This window comes from Ammospiza caudacuta, chromosome 6 (assembly GCF_027887145.1).
Source record: "Ammospiza caudacuta isolate bAmmCau1 chromosome 6, bAmmCau1.pri, whole genome shotgun sequence".
Taxonomy (NCBI): domain Eukaryota; kingdom Metazoa; phylum Chordata; class Aves; order Passeriformes; family Passerellidae; genus Ammospiza; species Ammospiza caudacuta.
In genome coordinates this window covers 2,846,073-2,868,925 of record NC_080598.1, presented here as the reverse complement: position 1 = coordinate 2,868,925, position 22,853 = coordinate 2,846,073, and the positions used below count along the sequence as shown (strand labels likewise).

The window sequence follows — 22,853 nt, the reverse complement described above, 5'->3', positions numbered from 1 at the left end:
CTCTATTGCTGCTTACTGCAGTTTTGACAGCCAAGTCTTTCCTCACCTTCAAGCTAGTTCTGTGTAGAGAACCTCTTAGATCTTATTATTTATAATGGATATAAATCCATTTCCTATTTGCTGATGGCTCATGGAAAAATTCAATGCACAAGGAGAGAAAAAAAAAGAAAACTTACTTATAAAACCATACAAAGTATATTCATGTTCAGAGCAAAATGTTGCAAAGGCTGAATAACCCTTAGAGAACTAATCTAGCTTGACAGTTACACAGTGTTAAAGTTTTTCACTGTTCCTTTAAAACCTATGTAGCTCTGCCGTCACTTCTTTTTTTTCTCCATATCTCTAAAGAAAAAACCTATCATACTCTCTGTAAACAGACTGTCCTGTTACGAATGTACACAAAGACATACAAAAAAAGACAATAATCCCTATTGCTACAAGTATTATGTACCCAGACCTCTTCCCTGGTGGTGTCTGGCAGGAAAAAATTGAATAACACATATTATTTATAGTATTAAAATATTAAAAATTACAATAAACAATATTATTTCATCTTGATCCTGAGGAACTGTTCTGCAGGAAAGGAGACACGATGGGGAAAGCATTTATGCTGCAAAAAGGAGCCTGTGTTTGCAGAACAGAGCAGCAGGTGAGAACCTGAGGTAAACAAGGAATGTGGCCTTAGATGGTTGAACCTTTTTCTGTCTTGTATTTCTGTCATTCTGTCAGTTCTGGAGAAATAAAATGTGTGAAACAGTGCTCAAGGATGGTGGGAGGAAAATGCTCGCTGATAGCTCTGTGCAATAACTGTTTGAATATGAGGCACTTGTCAGTTTGATGTTGATGCTTTGAGAAGCAGATTTTGGGAGAGGCATCAGGAAAAGAAATCATGCTGCAACTGCCTGCAGAGCTTTGTATTTATTTCAGATAAATCGGTTAATTATTTATCTGAGTTATTTATGCCATGGGGTATTTCTTTCACTGTAAGAATACTCAAGAATGAACTGATAAAAATAAAAAAAATTTGAATGCTCACTGAACAGCTCACAGGTACTGCTCTTCCTCCTTCCCAGGGGATTGCTCACACTAACTCTGTGCTTGTGGAGCTGTATCAGCCTGGCACCTAGAGCCTCTTATGCACAGAGATAGATTTATTCTCAGAAGAGGTAAGAGACTTGAAGTACCCATGAAGTGCATTAATGTAGTCTCCCTTACAGGCCTGGATAGAGAGAACAGCAGAGATGCCACAGAGGTAGTGTAACAATAATTTGGATGTAGATTTTACAATAGCTAGGAAGCAGACTATTGCTTGCAGAAGGCAATGGCTGGCAGGAGCTACTCCAGCTTTTTTCCTTTTGTTTTAACAGAAGCTGTTGAAACTAGAAAATAATCCAGTTACAAGTAACTGCAAAGAACAAATTAAAAACTGCATACTGTTTTTATCCATGAATTTTGTCCTCTAGGGATCAACAAGGCCCTGTTTTAACAATCAGTGGGGTAAGGGAGAGATAAGATGTTAGGTATATTAAAATTTAAAAAAAAAACCTCAAACGTTTCCTTTCTGAGCCTTCCTGGCCTTGGATTTATCTGTCTGCACCCTACCCAAACCTGGGCATTCAGCCCTAGGTTCTCCTCCCCTTTTCCTTGGTTGTTAATGGAACTGCCTCTACCAGTACCAAAGATTCATGGTGAAGGTTCTGGAAAGTATAAGAAATAATTCAAATCTCTGCTCTCCCAAAGCCCATTTCACTCCAATTGAATATTTATGTGACCACAGGGAAGGTATTTGATGTCATGTCATTCCAGCTGACTGAAAATCATTGCTGTGATAAACATTTAATAATTTATACAAAGCAGTGGCTCCCAGAATAACTTCTATAGGAGAAGGAAAAGAAACATCTGGTAGATAGGAGACACCTGGAATTCGAGAGGTTTAGTCTACTCTGTATAAGACATAGCACTGCCACTGTCACAGACAGCTATGGCAACTTCTACACCCTTCAATTCTTGGCCAGGACCCGCCCAGCTGCTTTGCTAAAGCCAAAGTGTTGATATGTACGTGCCAAAGGCATGAAGAAATTTTCCCGAGGAGCCGTGCTCAGTGTGAGTTACACTCAGCTGAGGAGTTGAGTCAGCATTCTGTGAGGCCAAGGCTCCAGCAGCCAAACAGACAAGAGGATGCCCACTGGTAGGGCTGGGGTTGATCTGGGTAAGCCTGCTCACAGAAAAAATTTTGGCTGGATTGATACCATATGTGGTGCTGGAAGATCTAGAAAGGAAGTTAACTTCCAATTTCCAAGTTTCTGCAATATCTTCGCAAAAACCTCCTTTGCATCTCTCCAAAGCCATTTTTCCTGTGAGTATCTACTAAAAGAAAGACACATTTGGAGAGGAAACTAAAATTAAGCTACATGAATATCAATTGTAGTTACAAGCAAAAGTTGATTATGCACTCATGACATGCAAGCTAGTTATATCTTTTAAGGCTGAAGAATTGAGTAAGATCCAAATACACAGGCTGTAGTTTACAAAGGGTAAGAAAAAAGAGTGGAAACTATAGGACATTAAACATCAAAAAGCATGAAAAAGAAGCTAAATGCTTAAGAAAATAGGTTGGGAATCAATATGTATGTATACATATATACATATATACATATGTAAATATATAAATAGATAAATAGATAAATAGATAAATAGATAAATAGATAAATAGATAAATAGATAAATAGATAAATAGATAAATGAAGGGTACATAAAGAGTTTTTGTCATTATCCCGCTCTGATTTTGTTAGTAATAAATTCACTTTGTACCGCTAAGAGGAGCCTGTTTTGCCCCTGGAGTGTTTTCTTCAGGTCCTTATCTCAACTCATGGGCCCTTTGTTCAATTTTCTCTCCTCTGCCCAGCTGTGGCAGGGGCGCGTGAGCGAGCGGCTTCCGTCGTGCCTGGTGTCTGGCCAGTGTCAGACCACAAAAAAGCTTTTCCCCTCTCTGGCTCCAAGGAGCTGCAGCAGTCATCTTTCAGCTGCTTTGAGGTGAACTGGAGCCCACTTGCTAGTTCAAGACCAGAGACCTGGGACCCATGGGAGCAGCATCACCCCATGCCAGCCCCAGGCCTCCAGGAGCACCTGCAGATTGAGACAAAAGGCCAGCAAGGTCATAAAGCTGGAATTCAGAAATATGTTTTCTATCTGAAGCAGACATCTTCCTGTTAATTTGGGATTAATTAGCAAAATCATCATAATGGTTCACACAATCAAAACCAGAAGATCTTCACCATGGATTATGAAACCCCATCTCTTACACGCCATTGCTCCGTGGTGTAAACAGCTATGTTTGGTTTAGCCAGAGACACTACAGACATTATTATTAACTCAGAACAGCACTTGCTGAAAGTGTAATAATATAAACTGAAGTTCCTGTGATCTCATTTGTAAAATAGTGTTAAACAAGTACTAGACACCAAGTATTGTCAGCAAAAAACTGTAAAAGATGTAATTGTTAGGAGACAACAGCTACAGGTTATTTTGTAGTAGATTTGGACAATTTTTTTTCTCTGCACATAACTCATCTTAGTTGTACTCTTCCTCCCAAACATATTTACAGCTTTTAATGATAATGGCAGAGAGAAATATTTACACATCTTTTCAAAGGCAACACGTTACAAGTTGCCTTTGAATCTGAAAGTCATCATGCCAGCAAACTATCAACAATACCAGATGGCAGGGGATTCCTTTAATGCTTTCCATTCCACCATCAGTCATTCCCTGCTGCATAACACACGTATGTTGAGTCTCATCTAAAATCCATTGAAGGTTTTAAATGCATTTCAGCATTGTTTGTAGCAAACCATCTTTTCACCCCTAGTATTCTTAGGCCACCAAGAGGTAGCATACGTCCCCAGAAGGGAAGTTCCAGCCCAGCAGAGGACTTTCTCCTTGGGACACAGCGCTGCTGGAGCACCAAGTGACACTGGGACAGTGGCTTGGACAGGCAAGGTCCCCAACACAGCAAAAGTTGGTTTGTAAGCTCAGGCTCCCAGCAGGCAAGAAGAAAACAGTGCCCTCATGAAATTATCTGTGCCTTCTACATGCTGTGAAAGAAAGCATGTAATTTTTCTGAGGAATTTTCTAGACAGTTTGTAACCTCAGGTTTGAAAGGCTAACATGGGGTTAACATATTATATAAACTGTTAATTGTATTCAATTCTTCCCTTCAAGAGCTAAACACAGAGGAGTTTCTGTTTATTGAAAAGCAGAGACAGCATTTCATCAAGTGTTGACATGCCTGCTCTTTGAAATATGACATCTATCAAGCCAAGTCAAGCTACACTCCAGCAAGAACAATTCTTTGTTCCATTCTGGCATCTGGGCCAGGAAGATCTTGAGGAAGACACTTTTTCAACTAGTTCCACCATTTGTTCCTTTAGGATACTACCCCGTTGACTCCAGAAACCTGAAAATAGTTGGTGACATCTGCTCAAGGTCTCTGCTGGGATAAGGACTACAGCACTAGCTGGAGTGTCATTCAGCCAGCCTTTCTTATGCCACTTTCATGTTTCCAAAGCAAGAGAAGGGAGAAAGCCAAAAGAACAATCTCAAGGTAGTCTGTAAATAAACTAACAGCCTTCAACCTAACTCCTCTTTCAAAAATTGAACTCTATTAAGAAAAAAAACCAAACACCAAAACTATACAGCAGCAAGCAGAAATACATCATAATTCACCCTATATGAAGTAAATACAGAGCTTAAAGGCATAGAACTTAAATGCAAAAGAAGAAGCTTTAACTGCCTTGTGCCTTACTGGACAGGAAAAAAAGTTTGTGTTAGTAAAAATAATGAAAAATGCTTTTCTGACACTGAAAATATTTCCAAAGACAATTTAGTTTTCAATCAAGAAAATCAATCATGCACCACCAGAAGTTCTCAAATGCCATTAAAATTTTGAAAATACCTGCCTAATGCTTCATGAGACACACTTGTGTGCAGTTCAATTTAGTTGCAAAGATATTTGTGGAATTATAGCTTTTATATAGGAAGACTGTTGCACAGAAAAGAACAGTGGAATTTGCTTTCATGTAACAAATGGAATATGAAAAGTTCTAGAGCTGTATACTTAAGTGTAACCTAAAGGCCAAGTTTCAAAATTGAAACTTGTTCTGAACAATAGAACTGAGCCCTCTTGATGACTGGGCACCTGAAAATACCATTCTTGCCTCTAAGACAACATTCAAAAGACAAAAGATAGCATAAAAGGTAAAAGATAACATTTTATCAATTGATTATTTAATCAAGTTACATGAACCAGGAAACCAATTATTGCAATAAATCAGTTACTTAATAAAGCACTTCTTTCTCCTTTTAGAAAACAAACTCCTCAGCCCCAGAAAAATTTCAGCCAGCAAAGAATTGCAGACAAGATTCTATCTTTTGCCATGTCCTTATAAGCCACCATCAAGTTTAACACTGACTTAAATCACCATGTAGTGAAGGAATACCAGAACTGTGGCCTGCACTCACCTTGCTAAGTCTAGAACTTGTTCATTTATTAGCCCAGAAAAACCCACCTCTATTAGGTTCTGCTTGGCTTGGATATCACATAGTCCAAAGATTTCAAGGAAGCACAGGCTGAGCTTTTGTTTCTTGCAACATTCATACAAAGAAGTGAATCAATAATTCTGTGAACATGGATGCAAAAAAACCCAAAGCACATTTTACCTATCGATCTGTACAGTCACACATCCAGGCACAAATCCCCCATCATGGTAGTTAAGTAGAAAGGGAGTCAGAAAGGTTATTGATGGGAGAATGCACAAGACAAAAATAAATTTGCCATGAAGCTATGCCTAACAATCAATTTTATGTTCTGCAGAAAGATTGCACGATAAGAACAGAGGCAAAGTTCTTAGGACCACCATGTTAACACAGTAATTTCTGACAAAGTAATTCAAAGAGGGATTCCAACTACTAAAAAAGCAAACAGAAAAAATTACCTGAATATATTTAATTATCTAAGTAACACAATGCTAATCTATTTCTAGTGATTGATTCCAGAGTCCACATGTACCTGTCAGGATCATAGCTTTAAAGAAAATGTTGGATCATGTTTTCAGTGTTGGAGATGGGTTTCCTCACCATCAACAGACCGTAGCTTTTCCACCATTCTCCAGATTTTGTCCTAAAAATTCCACGTGGACCTGCCAAGTTCAGCCAGGGCAAAATTCTACATTCTTCCTGAGTAAGTTCACTACAGTTTTCTAAGTGTGTTGCTTACTGTGGAACTGTGTTTTGGATTTGCTCTGAAAAGAGGACTGATAACATGGAGATGTTTTCATTACTGCTGAGCAGTGCTCAACGAGTGTAAATGACTTTTCTGCTGCTCCCTCTGCCCCAGCAGAGTAGGCTGGGGGCACACAAGGAGCTGGGATGGCAGACAGTGAGGGCAGCTCACCCCAAATGACCCAGAGACATCCCACACCACATGGCGCCCAGTATATAAAGCAGGGAGAGGAAGAAATGGGGAACATTTGGAGTGATGATTACATTTGATGCAGCCCTAATTTCCAAGAGATGGCTGACCACCTGCCCATGGGAAGCGGGGAATGAATTCCTTTTTTTGCTTTTCTTGCATTCACTGCTTTTGCTTTGCTTATTAAATTGTCTTTATCTCAACCCTTGAATTTTCTCATTTGCATCCTCTGGCTTTTCTCCCCCATCCCACTGGTGGGGGAGTGAGCGAATGGCTGCATGGTGCTTAGTTGCCTGCAGAGGTTAAACAACAACAAAAAGAAAAAATTAAAACGTTTGCTTTATTTAGAAGTAAGACTTGGAGCAAAAGTTGAGACAGGGACCACCTCTATGACTTCATCTATAGTGCAACTGTAAGACTACGATTTCTGTGTTAAGAAAATACTGTAAACTCTAGTCTCAATACTGGTCACATCTGAGTTTTTGATTAGTAGAAATTTTACAAGCAACCCTTGTAAATATTTGTATGTGTCACTGTCACATTTTCTGAAAAATTCCCTTGCCCAGGATTCTTCTCCTGGGAAGCTGAGAAGCCTCAGAGAAAAAGGAAAACAGTATTATCTCATTTGCTTCTCCTGTGTTTTGCTGCTTTGGAATGTTTGGAGTTGGTTTATCCAAGAAGTGGTTGTTTGATTGGTTTCATGTGAATTGTTTTAACTTAATGACCAATCACTGTCAAGCTGTGTCAGACTCTGAGGAGAAAGTCACAAGTTTTTCATTATTATCCTTCAGCCTTCTGTAAGTATCCTTTCTCTATTTGTTAGTATAGTTTTAGTATAGTATTCTTTTATATAATATCATAAAATAATAAATTAGCCTTCTAAGAACATGGAGTCAGATTCATCATTTTCCTCCCTTTGTCCAGGGGACCCTGAAAATACCACATGTACACCCTCCTAAACACTGTCAATTACTCTGCCTCTGATTCTAGTAACCAAAATTATATGTTCAGTGAAAAGGCAGCTTGTAATTTATCAGTACCTACTGCAAGAAGTACAAGACCTAAACATTTAAGATATCAAGATGGTCTAAAAGGAATTGCAAAATGACAAACATTGACAGATGATTGCAAACTCAATACAGTGCCTCCACAATTATGTTCTTCCTCTTTTAATTGTGAAAATAGTAACAAACATTGAGCTTATTGGTAGCCTTGAAACACCATGAAAGGGGCCAAATGGGAAAGGCTGAAGAGTAAACAAGGAAGTCGAAACTTAAGGTCCCTTGTTTTCTAGCTCAAATTAGCACAAAGCCTTATAGTTTCTGTGGAAACTTGTCTATTTGGCACCACAAGAAAAAGTTGCAGTTTCAAAATGAGAAATAAGTCAGAGTACTAAAAAAGCAATGAAATTAATGTTAAGGTACTGAAGGCAACCAAAAGGTAAACTGCTGGTTGTAAGGAAGAAACCAAAGATGCATGTTTAAAATATATTATGCTTACAAATAATTATCACTTCAAAAGTGGAAAGGAATGAGAAAACTGACTTTAAAAACCCCAAACCAAACAAAAACAACCAAAACCACAAAGAAACAAACACCAAACAAACAAAGACCAAACACCATGTAATGTGAAGTGAAATTCCCAAATGAGATTAAACCAAAAATGTTGATGGGCAGATGAGGCAAGTCACTTTTGTGCAAAGGCCAGGAAAAATTTAGCAAGTTGAGGAGAGAGAAAGATTGTTTCAAGAGCTTTATAATGAGTAAAACAAAAGGAAGATGATAATATTTTCTTGTTGCAAGGAAAAATGAGAGCAACAGACCTTGTTAAACTTTGAAAAAAAATGAGATATGCAGAAAGAAAGGGATCAACACTGGCAACAAAATGGGAAAACAAGATTATGAGCCAAATTCCTTGTGTTAATTATTAGTGTTTTGAGGGATAATCATAAGATGATCAGTTCTAGACAGTCTTTTTTTCCTCTCAGATTCATTTCACACCCTTCACCCCAGGCTGGAACTAGGTGAGGGCAGTGGTGTGGGAGCATCTGCCTCAAGTGACTGAACTCTGCATTTTCCCCAAGCCGAGAGCCATAACCCTTGCAGTGCTTCAGTGCTGCTAATTTGGAACAAGTGGTAGGATATCTTTGAAGATAGAAAACCTGGAAACGGGACCAAGATGCTTTCCTGTTTTCCTCCCCTCTGAAATAGTGGATATTGATTGTTGCCACCACAGGATATCAAAAAAGTGATTTTGACCTGAGTATAGGAATTCCTTTGGGTTATGAAGGGCAGAAGAAGATAACAGTTCCTTCCCAGACCTCCCCATTATCTGTGCTTTGCTTTTCCCAGCACAGCAAAGGAGTTCAGAAGGAAAGCATATGGAAATTAGAACAGCAGAAAACAAAATTTTATAAAAATAAAAGTAATAGGCACCACATTTAATTCTACTGTAACAAATACTATTAACAGAAAGAAAACATGCCAAAACTGTGTTGTATTAAACTCTGTGAATTTTGAAGATGACAAGATGTCTATAAATAAATTAAGAAAAACTATTTGTACTTGTTTGAATGGCCCTCACAATTTCCTTCCTGAGGTAAGTGAAGAGGCCAGTCATATCCTGTGTGAAAACTATGTACAAACTGCATTCTTCCAGAAATGAAGAAAAAAGGTGAAACCCCTGAGCATTAGTTGCGTCATTTAGTTAAATTACCCAGAGGACAAGGTGAAATCACTCTCAAAAATAATAAGATGTCATTCAGCTTAATTGAGAAGATTTATGTTCTCCAAAGGTTTTTGTTAAGAAAAATAAAAAGAGTGCATAAACATAGAGTCTCCGTTATTCCTAACTGGAGTATTGAATTACTCCAATTTCTGTCTAGTTTTGGCAGAACTTTTAGTCAATTGAAGTGAGCAGCAGCAATTGGCAACTCATACTAGGTGTTCTATAGAGTCTTGAAGAGCAGGAAAGCCAACCATCCTAGCAAATTCATATTCTATTTCCCTTGTTTTTTATTTTATGGGTGAAAACTTCCAGAGTTTTCTCCCATAAAACAGAGTTCATGGATTTTTCAAGACAGACATTTCTAAGAAGCACACAGGTCAATATAATTGCACTTTGACTGATACACTCCAGGAACTGCCTTTCTGAAAGACTGGCTTTATTAAATCCAGTCTTTATTCTGTCAAAGCGAGTTTATAAAAAAGGCATTTTGCCTTGCCAAAGCTGACAGGGCAAGAACATCTATTCATTAGTAATTTTCTCTTTAAAGCCACACTAACAGAGCTTCCCCTAGCCAGGATCCTGGAAGGTCCATGCAGACCTTGGGCAAAAGAGAATCAGGCAGGAGGAACATAGAGTATGGAAACATGAGCTTTTGATGGTGGCTCAGTTAAATAATTCATTAGTTCACTTAGTCAGGTTCAGCAAAATGTTTTTTGGGTGAAGGAAGGATTGAGTAAACTAATACTTCTACAAGGGTGTTTTCTTTGGATGTTCTTTGAGTGTCAAAATCAAAACCTTTAGAATATAAAAGGCAAAGGTGTACCAAAATAAGATGAGAATAATCTTAAATGCGGGCTGACTCAAATCAATTTAGTGATTTCATAAATTTCTTATATTTAGTTCTTTCTCAATGCCTAGGTAGAGAAAGCAAAAATCAGTTTTACCCTCCTACTCATGGTCCCAGCGCCGTGCCCATTATCACTGGCCTGTTATTCCTTATTAGGTCAGGAAAATAATGGGAGAAAAACAAATGAAGGAAAAGAAGAGTTAATGTACCTACCAGAAGAAGACTTTGCTAACAAGAGAATTTATTTTCTACAAGGAAGTCTCAGAAAAAAAAGTTTTTCCAAGATATTCAAGAAGGCACTGTAGAAATTAGCATGTATTTCAGTAAACAGGTAGGACAAACAGTTCATCTTCAACATACATCATTAAGTGCTTTTGAATCAAATTTGGTAAAGAATTAACTACCTTTTTTATTAACAGCACCTTAAGAAAATAATATTGGCATCTGACTACAATCTGAGTTTACAGAAAGCCTGTTGCATTAAAACACAAAAAGTATAAAGTATAAAGAAAGTATAGCAGCAGAACAAGGACTATTGCTTTTTTAAAAGATTTATGATACACCATGTAATTTAGAGTGCTATTTTTAAGTGTTATCTGTTTTCTTTTCATACACAAAAGAATATATGCATTTTAGAAATAACAATCCTAAATAGTCAAATCTTCAAAACAGAAGCCTGAGGCTACCTATTCCAAAAACTATACAGCCAGATAGTTTTGACATAGCTGTCCTGCCACAAGGAATAGATGTATTTGGATCTGAGTGACTCCAACGTGCCCTCCCTCTTCCCCCACAAAGGCAGGAGCACAAAATGAGAGAGATCTAAATGACTACAAATACTTTTGCATATATAGATACATAATTCCTGAAGATACCATTCCCAATTTCTTTTACCAGCAAAACAGCACACTTTAGGACTGAGGTTAATAAGCAGCCAAATCCTTTCTCACCATATACTTTTGGAAAAAGACACTCGAGTCTTCCAGTACCACTCAGAACTTTCAATTTATAACATTCAGCTCCTGCACAGATAATTCCATATAATTCTCTCTCTCTCCCATGACATCCTTTCTAAATTTTACTAAACTTGTGTTTTCAGGAAGAAAAATAAAAATAAGGTTTTTTTCTTTGCTTATTATTTTGGGTTTTTTAATCAGATTAACATAGATAATATTACAATGCTGGTACAAATATCACAAGGGTTTATAAAGTTTGCCAGAGTTTCTATCCATTTTTGGTAGTGTAATAATGAAACAACCCATATTTGGGGTCTCTAACACTGCAAGAAGTAGCTTATATACAGTGTACTAAGTGACATCATTTGTTTCCTGACTGCATATTGTCTAGAGCCATCAGCATTTACAGTTAATTCAGTGTTCAAACATGAAATACAACTGTATTCTGCATCACCATAGGAGCCCCCTTTACTTACCAAAGTTCTTGATTCAAGACCATCAGTCCATTCTAGTTATGATGCTCACAGGCTTCAGACTCGGCTTTTAAAAACACATTGTTACAGTTGCATATAGACACATAACTCAAGACTTAACTTGTAAGAAACCTGAAATTCCTAAGTGATCTCCCCATCTACACTGAGTCATTTGGCATCTTCCAACACACTGGAGACCTGCTCATCAATTTATGCTCATTGTTCAAGTAAAAAGGACTTAAGCACAGAGATAAAACCAAGTATTTCACTGTTGTATTCAGGCTTTGCAAGTGTAAGACACACTTTGCTACAGGAAGAGTTCTCCGGCTTCACTCTGGCTCCCATTTTTCCACTGTTGCTACCAAACCTGCACTCATCTGTTTTGCAGCTATTGACCTCACATTTCACATCAAGGCAAGTTTGATCTGCGAGGTCAGCATACCCTTTACATAGACATACTTCTATTGCTACTGAGATAATTTGGGAAACAAAATCCACTATTACGAGTCATTAGTGCCTTTTCTTGGAGTCTGCTGAAAGCCCCATTCTCCACTGAAAGCCCCATTCTCCACTGAAAGAAAATAGCCCATTAAACGAAGGAAGTACATGTAAATGAAGCAAATGAAGAAGATAAATTATGCCTCTGGGGAAAGTTAAATTTTTGTGCTCAGTTTAGTTTCCATTTATCCACACCCTGTAAGGACACAAGTCGTGACTCCTGGGGAAGAGGTGAATGCCTCAGTGTGTTAGGCCTCTCTGCTACTTCTGAATTATTCTTTAGATATAGGCTCATTTTGTGTATTATTAATGAAATTCTAGTACAGAGGGCAGTGCCAAAGAGTGATAGAGCTTCCAGTTGGAGCTCATGGTACATCTTTACTCCATCCCTGTATGAGCTAATATTCTCTTCCTCCCCCTTTCTCTTCACTTGCATTCACGATAGGAGATGCCCCAAAAAGCTCATCAGTGAAAGAATCACATTAAAGGCAAAACCCAGTAGGTGTTCTTCTAGCCTTGTACCATTCCAGTAAAAGTCACAGAGTCAAACCCATGTGGTTTCCTGCATTTCTAATTTCAGGACAGCTCAAGTGCTGCACTCTGACTTGGCCAATGAAGATTTAGGTCAAGTGTTTTCAGTCTCTTCCAGACTAACAAGAGATGAAGTGGAAAAGCAAATATCAGGGATAATAGGGTTTAAATCTGCACAAATATTTACATCTGCAATATTCAGATAAGCTTTGTTGGCTGTGAGAAGTCTGAAGAGCAAATAGACCAGGTTTTGGAGGAAATTCTACTCTCAGCAGTACAACAGAGAAATGGTTCTGTATTTCTATATTAGGAACAGCCTGTTTTCCATTACAGACAAAGTGTTGTGGCTGTGACTCTTTCATTCATGTTATATATTGTATTAAAGACTCTTCTTTGCAGAGTAAATATCTTAGAAATCAAGATGGGCTTGATTTTTTAAAGATTGCTCAACATCTCTAAGATGTCAATCCCTCCCAACCTCACATTATCTGCCATGTCTAAAGTGTCACTGCTCCATTCAGGCTCCCACCCAGAGAGACTCCAGGTAATCTAAACACCATGGAAGTCTCTGATCTGTTCACCTAAAGATTTCAATAAGGCTCTACATGGAAAAAAAAAATTCTTTACTCTGTACTCAGAACTTATCCATACTTTAGTTATTTTTCTTCTTCTGTTATTAATCTGCAGTGTATTTTGATGTACGTGCAGATCACCAAAAACCCCCCCCCTCTGGATTGGTACCTGCATCAGAATTGAAGATAAAACAAAATAAAAATATGGTTAATATTTTTCTGTCACAGCAACATTTCCTGAACATCAGAGTGTATTTCAGGGTACCACTTTGTCAGCGTTCACTTTTTCTAAGTCTTATGTTTAAAAGTAGCAACACATCAGCACTACATGGAAAGCTTTTTTAAGTGAAATCTCTCTATATTGAATCCTCTGCTTTATATACCAAAAGAATTATATGACAAACACTGCATAATAAATTTTAAACTATAACCTCTCAAAGGAAACAATATTGTGAACAGCAAATTGAACAGAAGGACAAGGAGATGTTCTCTGTCACTGCTTTTCTGTAGGTTAACACTGAGTACTTCATGTTTTCATAGCATTTCCTGGTGATATGAACAACTTTACGTGAGTCCTTGAAAAATTATTTTCAAAAAAAAACCAGTTTAAAATCTAAAGTGCATTGCCACTAAATATAGAGATTCCCAAGGCTGCAGCTGTGGAAATGCAGTCCCCTGAGGCAGAGAAGCCAAACCTCAGGGCAGCACTCAGATGTAGGATGTCGATTCCCTGGAGGTTTTTATATTACCATTTGAAACAAATGCAAACAAACAAACCACACCAACCCAAATCTTAATTCTAAGAGAAAAATTTCTGTCAATCACTATAGTTTGAATTTTTTTCTGCCTGACAAACAGCATTGTTGGTAAATAGTCTACTGAAAGAAATAGGGTCCATCATTTTAGTATAACCAAGAGCTCCTTAATTTTATCAATAGCCATGGCTGAGCAAGCAGAAGTTCATTTTAAGAACTTCTTTTTAGGAAAGAATTCCTTTTAGTAACTTTTAGGAAAAGACATGTGGAAGGCAAATGGGACTTGTTTACACTTCTCCATTCAGACTTCAACCAACATAGCACCACACTAGAAACCACAAAAGGCTTGTCTAAAGACAGGTAAAATAAATATATCAAGGAAAACTTTACAAAGTAAAAAAATGAGATGGAATTTCCTTCAAGTGATCATTTATAACACCCCAAAACACTAAGACAATGCATCAGTATTCATTTGATTCTGCTCACAATGCAAAAATATAATCCAAAAAAATCTCCATACTCAGACAAAACATTTGTCAGAGATGTTTATTAGCACTCTGATTAGATGTTTGTTATTCCGCTTCAGGAATATTAACCAGTGTTTCCAACTGTTTATCCTTTAAAATTCCTTTAAAAATTCTTTTTAAAAGAAAATATTATTTTTTCCTGAATGGAAGAATCAAATGAGGAAGTGTCTTTATTTATTACCTTCTTTGCAGAATTCTGAACAACACTATGTTGCTTGTACTGGAAGTTCATTTAATTCTTTATCAACAAGATGAAAAAGGTTACTTTTTCATTTAAGGAATATGGCTCAGCAAGTCACCCAGCACACACACAAGTTCTTTAGTGACGCTTGTAGGGGTAGGAAAGGTATTTTGAAAATTATGCAATAGGATCCCAGAGGAGCAGACAGACCTTACAATTCCTGACCATACAAACCCTGCTGTCATGGAACAGAAAATTTCAGAAGTGCATCGAGTATGAAAATTCTGTTTTACAAAAGTTACTGAAAGCTTTAGAGAAAGAGAAATTAGAAAATTTCTATTAGGGAAAGCACAAACCATCTGCTTTTCCTGCAAAGCAAAGATCCCAACCATTTGACCATTTTAATGTGTAAGAACTGAATTTATAACTAGAAAATGTTCCAAACACGTGTTGCAAAGTTGAAAATATAATTTTGATTTATTTGATTCATATCTTCACCTACTTCACCCAATCTGAAAGGTGCAGACTTGCACTGCACTTCAGTTGTCCTACTACAGGATATCAAGTGTCAATACTCAGATATTCTCCACTTGCCAAGTCTGTGTTTTGTTCTGGGCAAGGGAAAACATGATGAAAGTAAAATTACTCTTTGGGAGTTGTGAAAGCCATAATGCATACATAGTCAAAGAGAAATCAGAGTAGCTATTCTCAGAAGGGGTTTCCCATGTGAAGAGCTATCCAATACTAAAGAAGATGTGTTTATTATTAAATAATAAATATAAATTAACTGAGATTCCATTAATTAACTACAGATGTGTCCCCTTGGTTATATTAGATAATCCAAGGCAGCTACAGTCTGTATTTTTCATGTCTATAAATTTTTGGAAGAATTTAAGTTTCACAATGCTCATAAAATTGACATTTTTGTGAGTATAACACCTGTACATAACACCTGTCCAATACAAAAACAAGCAAAATGCATTTCCCTCTTTACATATGACAATAAAAAAAAAGGAAAAAAGCAGTCAAGGAGCCACAGTGCTGGGCACTAGAGAGCACAGCTTACAGACACACTTGGCCAAGTCTCCTCTCAGAGCAGCAGCTCAGGCTGCTATTACTCACACAAAAGTTGTATCATCTCCCATGGAAAGTTCATCCATCTGTAATGCCAAGGTTACAGGCTCCTGGAATACCCCTGCCACGTTCTAGAGAGTTCAGGAGACACAGATTCTTTTTAAACGATCATTTGTTCCCGCCCTTTAGCTGAACTAAAAGTTAATTCCTATAATGCTTGCATGACAGCATCAATTCCTATTTTTCCTTGTTGGGTCTTACAACTGTAAGTTTAATTGCCACATCACATGAATAAATAGACACAGATTTGAGGAAATAAATAATAGAAATGTATCCTTACCAGCTGGTGCAGAACGTGAGCAGTGAAGTTGAAATCCATGATGATGATCAACACATGATTGACTGGATTTGCCTTGCTTCAAGTCTGGCTTGGAATCTCTTTTGCTCTCAGTCTCATCTGACGAAATCTTATCCAGTTCAATTGTAACAGCTGACATTTTGATAGCTTCAGTAGACATTCCAATTAAAAAAAACAAAACCTGAATAAAAGGAGAAGTGAGTTTTAGTTCAGCTTGCTCAGACTTGCAGTCCAAAACCAATTCCTATCATAAAGAAAAGAACACAAAAAACCAGACTGTAACAGTGCAGAAAGTTCAGGTTCTTTTTTTTTTGGTGGTGTTAATTCAATGACAGAGAAACTCTAAACTCTATTTCCATTAAGCTGTTCTTCCATCTCTGGAGCATCTGATAAACACTGCAGCTCACTTCTGAAAATGGAAAACAACCACATTAAAAACTTCTTCTGTCCTTGCAGTGAGAACCATGTTATGAATAGCTGCCAGAAACACAGCAAGGGTAAGCAGAGACATTTGTATGCCTGCTAATTGGGGACTTCCTAACTTTGAGAGTCCAACTCTGATTTTGTTCCTGGGAGGGGCCAACACCAGTGGGAGTGAGTGCATCCCAGCCCAGCCCATGCTGGCACCTGTGCCACAAGTCATTGTATAGCTTGTGAGTAGGAGGATTAATTACCAAAAGCTCTGTAATTCCTTGAAAATGAGTAAGAAATGCATCACACTTACTCTGCTTATTATTTTAGAGCCTTGATCATAAAAATGTGTCTTTCTAAGCAAATATTAAGGAAAGTGGTTTAATCTTTCAAACTTTATAATTATTACTTTTGTTTCCTTAAATGCAACTAAATCTCAACACAACTCAAGGCGTGAAAATGATCAATCACTTTCTAACCTGTGCCAGCAGAGTCTGAGCACTCTGAAGAAATGAATACATCTGTTTACCAGTGGGATACTTCTTTAAATATTTAGGTTAAGGGAATTTCTATGAGATAATGGGACATGATTGCAGCTAGGAACCCAACTGAGGTAAAAAGGCTAATACTAATAAGTAGAAAAACATGGAAATGGGACTGTAAAAATCAGTCAGAGGGGAAGCTTTCCAAGGAGACCAGAAATATGTGACAGTTTTGCTTTCATTTCCCTTCAAATAATGCACATCAGGGGCAGGAAAAGCTTGATGCAAGTGTCACAACACTAAACAAAACTTTAGAAAGGGTTATATAACAGGAAAAACAAGTGTGGTTTTTGGGAGGCAAACCCAGCGTGGCTTACACCAAAAAGGGAAAAGGCAAAAATATCAGACAAAAAACATTGCATCTTTTTTTAAAATAGCCCTCCATTCCAGTCTCTCTTAAATATGTAAAGTCTACTTGTGTAATTTATGCTGGCTGAACTAATCTTGCTTTGTCTTCTGAAAGAAAGTTCCCCAAATGAAAATGTTGGCTGCCAAGTTTTTCAGAAATTTTACAGGAGGTAACAGCCCTATCTGTTTATTCAAAAAAATTTATTCCAAAAAATCCATAGCTTAAGTTGCTCTTTCCTGCTCATAAAAATTTAAAACATGTATTTTACATGGATGTGTTACATAAATGAGTCCAATGTAGTAAAACCAGTAAAAAAAGAAGCAGCTTAATCCTCTAAAGGCAGAGCACCTCAAATGCCCAGAGGCTGGATAATTTCTTCAATATTCAGTGTCCCAAGAACTTTAGCTTAGCTTTTGCTGGATTCTTGTAACTTTTCCTGGACATGGAAGCAATTTCACTTCCTGTACAAACCTTTGTCTGAAGGGTTTGTGTTTCTTCCAGTAACATTAATGTCAATGGGACTGCATTTTTTTTTCTCCCATTACCATGCTGCTGTTTAAACTCTGAATATGTAAATCAGTCAAGAGCAGTCTGCGACTGTGTCACACCCAGGTCACTCAGACGCAGGGCTAAACCAAGGGTGTTTTACTCTGGGTGGGTGCAAAGGAGAAAATTTCACCCAAATATTCTCAAAAAGCTCCACAAAATTTTACTGGCAAACTATAGAAAATTAAGGAACATTTTTGTCAAAAGAGTAAATACAACACAACATCACTTATCAGAGCACAGACTTCATCCCACTAAACACAGAAAACCTTTAAACTCATTTGATGCTGTGTTCATTGAGAAGAGAGATAGAAGAAGAACAAAGGGAGAAAAACAGAAAGGTAGGAATATTTTTTCCAGCTAATTTTGACATACCTTTTCCATTAACCTGAGTAGGAAATGCAGGCAAATTAAATCCCCCCCACCTTGGGCTGCACAGGGAATGTTCCTGCCACGGGCTCAGCTCCACCCAGCACAAAAGCTGGAGGAGGAGAGCTGGATAAAGAGTGTCAGGGAACTTGTACACATGACAGGAACCCAAAGCAGGGTGTGCAAGGCTCTGCTGCTGCTCAGGGGGGAGATGCTCTCATTCAGCACCTGAGGCACCACTTGAACTTCCAGCAGGGACACCTGGAGTTTGGCAAGCCTTGGAAACACAGGAGGTGTCATGGGGCAGCAGGAAAGGCACCAGGCAGTGCCCCTGCATCCCCTCACACCAGGGCAATGTCACACTGCACAGGTAACTCACACAGTCCTGCGCTTCTCACCCCTTGGAAACAAAAACTGGCGCTGTTCTGACTTGCCAGTCTGAGTTTTCACCACTATTAAAGCAGTTTGCACACAGTAGCTGTTGAGTCAGTTGTTGTTTTGAGTCACAGGTTGATGTGCTCACCAGCACAGTGACACTGGAGGAAACAGTCTCCCTCATGCTGACAGCCAATGTGAGAATGCAAAGGAAAACTGCTCCTAAACTTCAAGGGTTAAAAGAGAAGAAAATAAACCCATGATTTTTCACTAAGTATGAGACACTTTTCAACTATAACCATAATCAGTCAAGTGACTGGTTTAAAATGTTTATTAAACCATCAAGAATTTGCTGTAGTAACACTAAGATTTTTTTTTTACAGTGAGCTGTATTACTACTGAGTGTAAAAAAAAAAAAATTACACTTTACCTTTTCACAGTTGCAGAACTCCCATAAGAACTGAGAAAAGCCTTTTTAAAGTATGAATTTCTGTAACTATTTGTTTCCAAGTTAGAAAAACCAGCTGAACAGCTGTAGATATAGGACGTGATCTACTTTGGAGTAATCATAAAATCCTAGAATAGCCTGGGTTGGAAGGGAGCCATAAAAATCACCCAGTTCCAACACCCCTGCCATGCACCGACGTCCTTTCACCAGATCAGGTTGCTCAGAGCTCCATCCAAACCTGGCCTTCAACACTTCCATTGATGGGACATCCTCAAATTCTCTGGGCAACCTGATCTAGTGCCTCAGCACCCTCTGAGTAAAGAATTCCTCCCTTATATCTCACCTAAAGCTGTTCTCTCTCAGGTGGAAGCTCCCCACCCTTGTTCTGTCACTTCATGCCCTTCAAAACATCCCACCTTTCCTGCAGGCTCCTTCAGGTACTGGGAGGCTGCAATTAGGTCACCCCAGAGCCTTCTCTAATACAGGAGGAAAAAAACCACTTCTCTCAGCCTTTCAATCAGGTGAAAACCAGAGATTTCACCTGAATAATAAAGGAGATTGGGTTTAGATGCCACGCCCCTAATGTTAACTTATCACCCCATATTCTCTGGCAGGAAATAATTACCAGCCATTCCTAGCAGGCTGACAGAAGGGAACTAGATGGCTAGCAAAGATAAATGAAGCATATTGTTTCCTGTTTACACTGGACATGAGCAATTATCCCCCCAGTTAGCATGGAGTGGGCAAGTATCCTGGCAAACAGTGGCACATTGAGGGCAGCCAGACAAAGGCAGCTCAGAGCCCCTCCGAGTTCCTCAGTGCTGGCTGCCATCCCAGCACCAGCCACGCTCCAACAAGGCTGCACAGTCACGGGGCAGCAGCAAGGGAAACAGTTTTCCTGACCTGGCAGCATTTAACAGCACAAACATTTTTTCTCACCACAAAAGGAGCTGAAATCTGGAGGGAAGAGCGTGTGTGCAGCAGACCAGAGTGGCTGGGGAGAGCAGTTTTGCTTTCCATCCTTCTGAAATGTTCCCATTCGATTTTCACCTCCTTCATTCAAGTGAAAGCAGCGTTTCAGCAGTGGAATGGAACAAAGTATAAAAATTGGAATGTCAAAGGACTTCTTTTTTTCTTGACCCCAAGTCCATAATAGCAGGAGCCTCAGCGAGCTGAGTCTTTCTTGGCGACAATTCCATCTCAGTGCATTTTCACTCGCTTTGTCAGGGGAATTGTGAGCAGACACAGCCCGCGGTTCACACAAAACAAAGGGATGACACAGCAGGGCCATTGCCGTGACGGCTCCTCCAGCAGCCCGGAGGGCTCGGGTGCGGCAGGGAGGGCACCGGGCTGGGCAGGGGCACTGCTGCGGCTCCTGCCGTGCCAGAGCCCCCGGAGAGGCTCCCTGACAGCCTGGTGGACCCTGGGACAAACCCTGGCTGTGCCCAACCTGCACAGCCCTGCAGCACAACCACAGAAATGAAGGGAATTGTTCCAAACACTGACACTGCCTGTTCCTGAGGCAGGCGAAGGCTGCTCTGAGGTGCTCTGGTGCCTGCTGGATCCCTTTAACCGAGGATTGCCAAGACACCAGAAGTTGAGATTTAAGTCATAATCTGGTCAATTCTATTTAGCCTTATTAATAGCTCTTTTGCGCCAAGAAAAAAGGATATTTCTCTCATTATCTGAACACAAATGAAAAGATGATTTTAGCTGCAGAACATCTCCCACTAAATCTTCAAGTAGCTACTACCTTATGTACTTAAAACCCCAAATCTTTAGACAGAGATTGAATATCTACAACAAAACTGATCTTTAAAATCCTCACTATGAAATACTTCAAACGTTGTCTCTATAGCAATACCTACAACCAATTTTGCTTTCCATCCTCCTGAAATTGATCTTTAAAATCCCCACTACTGAAATATTTTAAACATTGTCTCTAGAGTAATACCTACAACCAGTGTCTTGAAGGAAATCAGAGCTGCAAATATCTATTGATGATCTAAATTCCACATTCCCTAAGGTAAACGAGCTGCACTGTGAGAGCTGGTGCTGTGCAGCTGTGAACAACACTTATTCCTGAATAATTTCACTGCCTTACTGAGGCAAAAGTAAAAACTCCAGCAAAACAACCTCATGCCTCAACCAAATTTAAAAAGGGACAAATTCTCAGTTTGGTGGATCTCTGTGTTTTATTCTGTTCATTTTTTTTCCATTCTGGACACTTGTAGCCACAGACAGCTCTGTAATCCTCTTCTCCATCCATTGCAGATATATACTAAGGAAATAAGAGTTGCCTTCACTTTAAGGAAACTCATTACACAGGCACATTTTCTTCCAGAAATTGAAGAAAGCTGGTATTTAGCTTCTCCTTTGGTCTTTTTGTGTTTGATTTTTGGTGGAATTTCTGAAGGTAAAGTGTAGCAAAATATAGGAAAAAATAATTTAGCATCTGCTTGAGTTAGCAAAATACACTGGAGAAAACAAGAGAAAGGACCTTCACACTTCCACACTTAAAAGCAGGAAACAAGCAGAGGGTGGATGCTTTTTAATGAGTGTGCTGCTGCTTTTACCTCCCTGTTCTCTGGACACCTGTATTTTGGTTTTGACTGATAATAGCAGGTTTCCTGCCACTAACAAGGAGGTTCCAGTCCCTTCCCAGCTCATCTGGTCCTTGGTCCTGCACACACCAGTGCTGGCTGGTGTACTCAAAGCACACACCAAAATATTTCCTCTGTGCTTCTCCTGCACTTCTGAAACTCCAAATATTTCCTCTGTACTGTGATGGTGTTCACAGGGGTTTTCAGGTGAGGGAAGAGATAAGAATGACTTCATGTTCAGAAGGCTTGATTTATTATTTTATGATATATAGTGCATTTAAACTACACTAAAAGGAATAGAAGAAAAAGTTTCATCTCAGAAGGCTAGCTAAGCTAAGAATAGAAAAGAAAGAATGCTAACAAAGGCAGCTGCCTCAGACTCTCTGTCTGAGCCAGCTGGGCTGTGACTGGCCATTAATTAGAAACAACCACATGAGACCAATCACAGTTGCACCTGTTGCATCCCACAGCAGCAGATAATCAATGTTTACATTTTGTTCCTGAGGCCTCTCAGCTTCTCAGGAGGAAAAATCCTAAGAAAGGATTTTTAATGAAAAGATGTCTGCGACACTGTGCTTTTCCTGCACTTCTGAAACTCCAGTCACACCCCAAAATATTTCCTCTGTGCTTCTCCTGAACTTAAACTCCAGTGACAAGGTGACCCAGGGCAGAGTGAAATCCATTTTAATGGGGTCTTGGTTAAATCGGTCAACTGAGTCCTTGCTGAGCAAGGCAACCCTGTGCAGAAATACATCCAAAAACCAACCAAAACAAGAAACCAAACAACCCCAAGCCCAATGGAAACTACATTCCTGTTTCTGTTGGCAGACCTAGAAATCAAGGCCAGAGGATGTTTTCAGTGGTAATCCCTTGCTTCACTGTCAAGCTCATCAGCACCACCCAAACACCGGCCATGCCCCCGTGGTGCATTTTGGCTCATTTGGGCAGCACTGCTCAGGGCCTGCTCCACACTGGGAACAGCTCAGGGAAATAAGTGCTGAAGGTGAAGTCAGTGCTTCTGACTTGCACAAACTCAGTAGTGATGTCACCCCCTGGCGATGACACGTTCCAGCAAGGAACAGAACTGACAATTGCAAAGGAACACATCCAAGCTGGGTAAAAAGAAAGTAGGAATGGGCCTGTATTCCACCAGAACATCAATGTTTTTATCTCTTTTTTCAATCTGTACTCTAATGAGAGAAGCAGAGCTGTAACAGGAGATGTATCACATTATCTCTGTTGTGC

General features: G+C 39.1%; 1 protein-coding gene across 1 annotated transcript in view; it reads right to left on the bottom strand.

Moving 5' to 3' along the window:
* Positions 1-16,183, bottom strand: part of ANO3 (anoctamin 3) — a 111,577-nt gene extending 95,394 nt beyond the window's left edge. Inside the window, exon 1 of the mRNA XM_058806914.1 lies at positions 15,948-16,183. Within this exon, the coding sequence (XP_058662897.1) occupies positions 15,948-16,125 (178 nt within the window). The 5' untranslated portion in view covers positions 16,126-16,183. The remainder of the gene's footprint in view (positions 1-15,947) is intronic.
* Positions 16,184-22,853: the final 6,670 nt, after the last annotated feature.